This window comes from Lotus japonicus, chromosome 1 (assembly GCF_012489685.1).
Source record: "Lotus japonicus ecotype B-129 chromosome 1, LjGifu_v1.2".
NCBI classification, from domain to species: domain Eukaryota; kingdom Viridiplantae; phylum Streptophyta; class Magnoliopsida; order Fabales; family Fabaceae; genus Lotus; species Lotus japonicus.
In genome coordinates this window covers 43,633,190-43,641,992 of record NC_080041.1, presented here as the reverse complement: position 1 = coordinate 43,641,992, position 8,803 = coordinate 43,633,190, and the positions used below count along the sequence as shown (strand labels likewise).

General features: G+C 37.4%; 1 protein-coding gene across 1 annotated transcript; it reads left to right on the top strand.

Moving 5' to 3' along the window:
• Positions 1-1,698: 1,698 nt before the first annotated feature.
• On the top strand, positions 1,699-6,223 carry LOC130728221 (palmitoyl-acyl carrier protein thioesterase, chloroplastic-like). The gene is made up of 7 exons (XM_057579639.1): positions 1,699-1,967; positions 2,494-3,032; positions 3,370-3,503; positions 4,116-4,229; positions 4,617-4,785; positions 4,888-4,956; positions 5,556-6,223. The coding sequence occupies exons 2-7, from the start codon at positions 2,508-2,510 to the stop codon at positions 5,823-5,825; spliced, it is 1,281 nt and encodes a 426-aa protein (XP_057435622.1). The 5' UTR covers positions 1,699-1,967; positions 2,494-2,507; the 3' UTR covers positions 5,826-6,223.
• Positions 6,224-8,803: the final 2,580 nt, after the last annotated feature.

Here is an 8,803-nt window from a genome sequence, read left to right as displayed (position 1 = left end):
CAGAACAAACCGAGGGCAAAATCGCACCTGAGGAAGGGACTCTACCATCAACCGCAATCAAACCCACAGAAGTGGTCGGGGCACCTGACGAGGCTTGCGACCACTCGTGACCTTATTAATGTAAATTATCATCTAGTTTAGCAAAACAATTTATAATTTCAAACGCAACACATGTGACATATTCTCTTGAAAAATTTAACAACTTATTTTCATCCAAATAAAAAATATAAAGGTAAGATAAGCCATGAAAAGAAAATAAATTTTGGGGGAAGAAAAACAAAAAAGAAAAGACTATTGATTGCACCACGTTATCTGGTATACTCTCCATCAAGACTTTATTAGGTTCAAGTATGCCAGATGTAATCATGGGGGATTACCATAACTCTCTTTAGTTCTGAAAAAAAAAAACTTCCCCACGAATTTAGTCCTTTACATTGTATTTAATCTGAGTAATGATATATACACCTCATTTTTTAAACACTCAATTTTCACCTCTTTTTATTTCTATCTCTCTTATCTTATCATCTATCACATCTCATACTTTCTCTCTCTTACTTTTTCTTTTGAGTAAAGTACACTCACCCCCCTTAAGGTTTGTTAGAATTACACTCCACCCCATTCTTATCTAAAATCTACATCCCACCCCATTTTATATAGAGGCAAATTTAGTGACGAAAAATATTTTTCATTAATAATTAGTTATTATTTAAATTGTTAATCAATAATTTCAAAAAAAAATCAATATAATCCAATAAATTTAAAAATGAAAACATCACAATCCTCCTCATTCTCTCAATCGCGTTTTTCCTCCGTAAATTCATAATGCAAATTATGCAATAGCACACCTGCCCGATTTACAAACCATATCTCGAACATAGTGAAACATGCTTGTGTTTTCATATTTGGTAATAATTCAATTTTAATCAAAATAATCTCTTTATACCTCCAATTTTCAAAATTGGGTTGTAGGCCAAAAAAGCAACACAAATGGGTGAAGAAAATAGAGAAACAAAATTATGAAAATATGAAGTGGATCTGAGGTTATTAGAGCCCAACGAGGCGGTGGAGCATCGTTTTTAACAAAATCCAACAATATCTAAGACCAACAGAGCGTTCGCTCACAACTTAAAGGGGTGAAATTCACAAGAAGTAGTTGAACAAGTGGCTTTAGGGATGTGCGATTCACGTTCTGGGGTTCTGGTCGCAACAAAACTTTGAGGCATGGAGGTGCCATGGGGTTTCACATTGTGGGACAGTGGAGCCGTGTTAAAGGGAGTAAAGGCTTGGTGGTGGCCGTTTGTGGTGAGAAATATGATTTGGAGATAGATGAGACGTGGACTTAACAGACAGAGTGGTTTTTTTAAATTTAATTCAGTAAAATTATTTTCATAAATTAATGTATGATAGTGTATATGCATTAAATTTATTTAAATTTTTACTAATTAGTAATTAGTTTTTAGTAGTAAGGAATTTGTTTTCGTCACTAAAATTTGCCTTTATAAAAAATGGGGTGGAGTGTAGATTTTTAAAAAGAATGGGGTGGAGTGTCATTCTTACAAATCTTGAGGGGGGTGAGTGTATTTTACTCTTTGGAAAATAGAAGAATTTATAGAAGTTGGGAATGTAGAACTTTGAAAGAGAGAGGGGGGGTGGGAGGGCCAGGTGGATTGTATATAACGAGGTGGCAGCACGCCAATTTGGTGTCACTCACACAATCGCTGGCCCTAAAACACTATATTATGGCTCACCTTTTTACTATTCAAATTCAAATATAACAAAACCGATACACCCCAGAAATTTTGGATTCCAACTCCAAAACGAGAGAGAACAACAAGAAAAACAGACAGTGCTCACACAACCACAACGGGAGGAGAAAAGGGTCTGTTTTTCCTGTTAATTCTTCTTCGTCTCAACTCAATCAAACAACATAACCCACTTCTCCCCCTTTCTTCCATTTTTTCACTAAGGTACGAAACGCCGCGTTTTCTTCCTTTCTAGTTTTTACCCTCATTTTCGCCTCTGAATCTTGCTCTAGCTGTTTGTTAGCTCAGAAAAATAAAATCACAACCCCGCTGCGTCGTTTTTGTGAATTTTGACGACACAGCGGGTTGTGATTTTGTTGCAGATTGTCTTAATTTTCCGTGAATTTTTCGGCCATTAATGCAATCATGGTTTGCGATTCTTTCTAAGATTCAATTCAAACTCAGATCTGCACCGACTTTTGCAACCACTTTTGCATTTATTGCAAATTTATTTGCTCGCAAAAATTGGTGTCTGAAAATTCTCATCATCCTAACTTTTATTTGTTTTCTGTGGATTCTCTCACTAAATTTCCAATTTCTGTTTGATTACAATCAAATTGAAATGATTTGGTAGCGCTAGCTGTTTTGTAATCAGTGAAATTGGAGGTTTTGAGAGAACATGTTTATGATTATGCTATGCATTGTTTATTTTGAATTTTTTTTTGAAATCTGGCTCCATCTTGGCATGCAGCTGAAGAACTCAATATGGTGGCAACTGCTGCTACGTCGTCGTTTTTTCCTGTGACTTCGCCGTCACCGGAATCTGGTGGAAAAGGCAAGAGAATCGGGGGTGGTGGCTCTGCTAACCTCAATGGACTCAAATCCAAACATGGGTCTACTGGTGGCTTGCACGTTAAGGCAAATGCACAAGCCCCTCCAAGGATCAATGGAACCGTGGTTTCTACTACCCCTGCAGAAACTGTGAAGCGTGAGGGTGATTATCCATCATCATCATCATCATCATCAAGCCCTCCGCCGAGGACTTTCATCAACCAGTTGCCTGATTGGAGCATGCTCCTTGCTGCCATCACCACCATCTTCCTGGCTGCAGAAAAGCAGTGGATGATGCTTGATTGGAAGCCGAGGCGGCCTGACATGCTCATTGATCCTTTTGGGATAGGAAAAATTGTTCAGGATGGTCTTGTCTACAGGCAAAACTTTTCTATCAGATCCTATGAAATAGGGGCTGATCGAACCGCCTCTATAGAGACGTTAATGAATCATTTACAGGTATGCTCATGCAAGTGAGGTTTTGATTGTGTTGTTTTTTGGAGATAAACTGTTTGTGTTGTGCCTATAAGGAGGGTTTTAAATTGGGATTTGGAGACAAATGCGGATGAAAAAGGTCGCAATTGTGGTCGTGATGTCGTTGGCATGACTTCAAAACCCAAATCCGTTGTGTTGTGGCTGCAATTGAGGTTGCTGTCTGCGACCGCAATTTAGAACTTTCCCTATAACTAGATAGGATTGTAGATTTTCTTCACTGCACGAAGGGTTGAATTTCCTATGAAGATGATGGCAGCTTGCTTTTCCCCCTTTTTTGTCTTAATTATTCGTTTAACAACAGGAAACTGCACTTAATCATGTGAAGACTGCTGGGCTTCTTGGTGATGGCTTTGGTTCTACGCCAGAAATGTGCAAAAAGAACTTGATATGGGTAGTGACCCGGATGCAGGTTGTGGTTGATCGTTATCCTACATGGTAAATCAGGATGGCTCACCTTTTTGTTTGACCTGTGAATTGCAATTGTCCATGTTCAGCTGCTACTTCTACCTCTTTCATTCATAGGGATTTTTACTGTGATAATTATTGGACTTCTGCTACTTTTGTTCTATCAATTATGCATCATGTTCCCCAGAAATGGCTTAATAGTTGAGAGATTTTGATTTACCTATGAATTCTGTAATATGTGTGGAATTCTTCCCGGTGATAATAGATCTGATAAGCATAAGTTATGCTAACTGCTGAATCTTGCATTGGAGATAAGTCCTTTGCCTTAAGGCTGTGAACAGGATATTGATATATCATGGTATTAATATAATTAATAAAACTGAAAAAATTGTAAATTTCTTGAGTAATCTTAGGTTTTTAAATGGTAAAATTTTATGTACATACCCAGGCTTTTGAAAGAGGCAACTTATTGCTTTGTTCACTTGTTATATACCATGTTTTCTGACTGAGGATTTTTTGTTTTCAGTAATTTTGGCTCGTTATTCTGTATGAAGTTTGAGAAAATATTAGTCAGGGATGAGGTTAATGTGGAGTATTCTGAATCTAGTCATCTGAAGTTGAGTAAATCTTTATTTGTTTCAGGGGTGATGTTGTTCAAGTAGACACTTGGGTTGCAGCATCGGGGAAGAATGGTATGCGTCGTGATTGGCTTGTGCGTGACATAAAAACGGGTGAAATCTTAACAAGGGCTTCCAGGTAGAAATCAATTTCAGGAACTTACTTGCTCCTTTTTTCTGTTGCCATTAGACAGATTTAACGTGTTATTCTGTATCTGAATGGGGGAACTGTTTCCTGCAAGCTTTTATGAAGTTATATTTATGTTTAATTTGTTTTCTTTTAGTACGCCACAATTGAAAATTGAAATTTTCTGTTTGCTTTGTCGTGCATTTAGAATTTGTCATAAAGGCCATGCGTTATAGATTTAACTATGGCAATAAATTACATATATCTATGTATATCAGTTATTTAACAAAAGCATTTCCAATTATACCAACCAAATTTAAAATCTTTAAGTATAAGCTTTTAACTACTGTACATGCTGGACCTGTGCATTTTTTGATGTTTTGTTTTGATGTTCAACAGTGTGTGGGTCATGATGAATAAACTAACAAGGAAACTATCTAAAATGCCAGAAGAAGTCAGAGGAGAAATAGGGCCCTATTTTGTGGACTGTGCTCCAGTTGTGGACGAGGATAACAGAAAACTACCTAAACTTGATGATGCAGCTGGTTTTATTCGCAGTGGTTTAAGTGTATGCCAACTCTCTTTTATTCCCAACTATTATCATTGATTTATTTTTTTAAACATCTCAGATAATCTCTAATTATGTTATTTACTGTATCTCTAATTTCAGCCCAGATGGAGTGATCTAGATATTAACCAACATGTTAACAATGTGAAATACATAGGGTGGATTCTGGAGGTAATTTTCCATTCTTGCATTCTTATTTACTCCTTCCCTAGATTTCTCTAGCTTGCTTTCTTTCTTCGTAGGGAGTTTTTACATGTAGGGGTCTTTTTGGCTTGTTTGCAAGCAGCAAGCAGGTTGAGTGATGATACTGTTATTCTGGCACACCCACTTTCCTTGCAATAGACACTTCAGGCCATTGGGCCTGTGATAATGTGCCAAATAACAGTTTGTTTTTGTGGATGAATTTGGGTGTGACTTTGGCAAGTTTAGCTTCTAAAAGTGTTCAAGGTTAATTAATTTGTTGGGTTACTCTATGGGAAAACTTGATATGCTTTAATTGTTTAGTTTTTGTATATGTATTAGATTGATTAATGATTTGGGTTCTATGCAATCAAGGATTCTTTGTAATCACGAACTCACACAATCTGAGTCGTCCAATCAAGATCGGTCAGTTCATTTATTATCTGATGGTATATATAATCTGGGTTGACCAATCTTGATGAAGTCATTCTGATTGCGTGACTGCGTGAATGTGAGGTTCTCCAACTGCAGGGCATCCATTTTCTGTTGATCAGGCCACTTAACCAAAGATTGTGATTTGAGTGTTGCAGAGTGCTCCACAGGCAATTTTGGAGAGTCATGAGTTGTATTCCATGACTTTGGAGTACAGGAGGGAATGTGGCAGGAACAGTGTGCTGCAGTCACTAACTGATGTCTCTGGTGCTGATGTGGGCAACATAGGCGGCGGCGGATTTGTCGAGTGCAAGCACTTGCTTCGACTTGATGATGGTGCTGAGATTGTGAGGGGTAGGACTGAGTGGAAGCCCAAACCTGTGAACAACTTTGATGCTTTGAATCGAGTTCCAGGAGAAAGTGCCTGAATATATTGGCCGGTTGATCGATCGCTGGAGTGGCATCATCTGGTGTAGATTGGAAATTTACCTCTCGCCTTGCTTGGTTTTTATCAGATCTATGTGTCCTAAATATATATACTTATTTGTGTTGATTGGATGGATAAAAGAAAAAAGAGGAGAGGGGCGAGTAAAAGAAAAACTCCATTGTCATTGTAATTGGCTCCTGCTTTGTCCTCCCTTTCAGCTCCATGTTCCATTTCATTTATGGTTATGCGAGTGCTATGTGTCATCAATATTTTTATTTGTTTTGTCAAAATGGCTAAGCATGTATATTACTATCAATAATTATTGTCCATTTTTTAAGGATGCAATTATCCTTTTGAAAATACCAGCACTTGTCTTGAAGGCAATGACTTTTTCCTGTCTCTTAATAATATTTTGGCTTAGCACTTTTGGATCAATAATGGCATTTAGCTGCTAAAATGCGTATGTCGATTGGATATCCTGCAGACCTGCTAGTTATTTTTTTATAGGCAAATGATAGTTGTTAGTAATGTTAGTAAATTAGTTTAAAAAAAATGTTAGTAAATTAGTTTCTTCACTAGGGTTTGAACTCTGACATTTCTCCTAACATTTATGTCTCATAGCTCTTACTATTTGAGCTAACTCTGAGGGTCCTGAAAATTATTTTCCTTAACTTTATGCAACAAAGGGTTGGTTTATGTTTTATTACGAATTATAGGTGGTGTGGTGTATGTGATATCTATCCATAACTCTATTAAAACGATTGAGTTATGAGGCCATTTTGCTGATGTGTCACTCCCAGAATCATTCTGCTCATGCATTCTCAGAGATTGTGGATTCTTATGTGGCAACACCAGGATTCTTCCCTTCTTCCCTTATACACGTGTCTTATCCTCTTTTTCCTAATTCATTAATTCAAAATTCTTTCTTCCTTCTTTCTCCCACTCAGACTTCACGTTCTCTGCTTTCCCAAGCTGATTGTTCAAATTCCATCAATGAAATTAGGCGCCCTCTTCCAAGCCACCTCCGTTTTAGGAGGACCCGATGCCACCCGTATGTGGCACCATGGGAAACCGACTTGTGTCATCTCATGCCTTGTCAGCGTTTGACCAGGGAAAGTTTTCAATTCTCACATTTTAGTCCCTATACTTTCCATTAATTATAAATATGTATTTAATTATTTACCGAAAAATGAAAATGAATATAAAATTAAAGTAATTTGAAAATATGTTTATTTGAAATATAATCCCACTAAATTTTTTGAAACCCTAATCTACAAATCTAATCTCAATTCAAATTCAAAAATCTCAATTCAATTTCAGAACCCTAATCTGCCTCAGAATGTTCTTCAACAGTGGGAGTTCATCTCTACCGTCACTTTGCCATTAGCGGCCGTAGCCTTGCTGTTGTTGCTTGAAGGTTGAATTGAAGGCATTTTCGCGAACTCCTCCCTCTATGTGCGAAGAATACGATTCAGCCATTTAGCAACACCACAAGGATTTTTGACAACTCCATCACCGCTCCGATATTTTGGTGAGCAACACCAATTGTGCAATCAACACAAAGACCTCAACCACTGCGACAAACCCTAACGAAACACAACCTTTATCACGACTAAGGTACTCTCTTGTTGTTTTCACTTCTTTATTTGCATTACAAAACTTTGTTCGTAATGTATTTTAACTGTCTGATTGGAATTAACTGGGTGATTGTGAGGTACATCATTAATGCATTTGCGTAACTAGCTTCAGGGCATACACTCCATGCTAGTCTCGAGAGAGTATCCTACGCATGTCCAATATGGTTTCATTCTGTGATAGAACTGCTTTTGAAATTTATGCGAAATTAGGGAAGAAAACATTCGTTAGCGTTAGTTGCATTTGTAAACAATTTCTCTGAAAGCTTACAATTTCTTAAGTTTGGCTACCTTTTGTGGATTTGTCCCCTATCACTATATACTTGCTATGAAGTTGCTTATACTTAAATTGGTCCCAGCTTTTGCTTGTGATGAGGTTGTGAAGCGCATTCTGGAATCAATACAGAGCTCACCCTCCCCTGGAATTAATACTTTCTAATTTGTTGATGTTTTATTAGGTAATGGAGAGTTCTTCATCTTCTTCCTATACAAGAAAGTTATCATCATTATTGGGGTAGGGGGGAGAACGTCCTGCTGTGCTTCTTGTTAAGTTCAAACACCTTCATCGTCTATCCTGTTTTGAATGATAGAAATTTTTCAAGAGTCTTTCAATACAATCTAATGAATCCTTGTTGTTTACTTTTCAGGAGCCAATCAAATGTGACTTACTTGTTACATCTTGGAACTTCAAATGAATTGAATTTAAGGACAAACAAGCATAGTCAAAGACTAAGAACTTATGATCTACTCGTTTGTCTTAGAATTCATATCAATTGAAATGCACAATGACCAAGGGAAATCATTATAACCTTCAAACTTAAAGGTTTCCCTTTTGCTCTCTCCTTAGGAACGGGATGAAGTCCATCGTCTATGTCGACACATCATCAACTCATCCATTTCCTAAGGAACAAGCTTCAAGTTACTTTTTCCAACAACCATCGTCTTCATAAAAAAGGCAAAGAAGGATATTCGTTGAAAGGTGAAGAGACGAACGCTACTCACTTCCAGGCTACCTCATTAGTGGAACATGCCTCATCAGCTGATCGAAGAAACTCCACAAGGAATCCAGTCAAAAAAGTCTCGACATCCAGCTGCACGTGATTTGACACTGCACAGTGACTAAGGCTGAAGGCACAACGCTCCATCCATCAACAAGTTGTTTGGTCATATCAACGGGTAATAACTCTAACCTATGCTTAAGCAAATTTCACATTCTAAAGCATTAGGTCTACATCGAGCTGTACCACTTCATCACGTTTATTGACTTAAGTACAATTCGATGCAATAGTCATAATTTTTGTGAAGACCAACCAACAACTAAATATATACTCACAGAAGAACTATA

What these genes read in the sequence shown, in the direction of transcription:
- LOC130728221 (XM_057579639.1), top strand. Translation starts at nt 2,508, where the DNA reads ATGGTGGCAACTGCTGCTACGTCGTCGTTTTTTCCTGTGACTTCGCCG. An exon ending in CGTTAATGAATCATTTACAG is followed by an intron (nt 3,033 to 3,369) that starts GTATGCTCATGC and finishes GTTTAACAACAG; the next exon opens with GAAACTGCACTTAATCATGT. An exon ending in TTATTCGCAGTGGTTTAAGT is followed by an intron (nt 4,786 to 4,887) that starts GTATGCCAACTC and finishes CTCTAATTTCAG; the next exon opens with CCCAGATGGAGTGATCTAGA.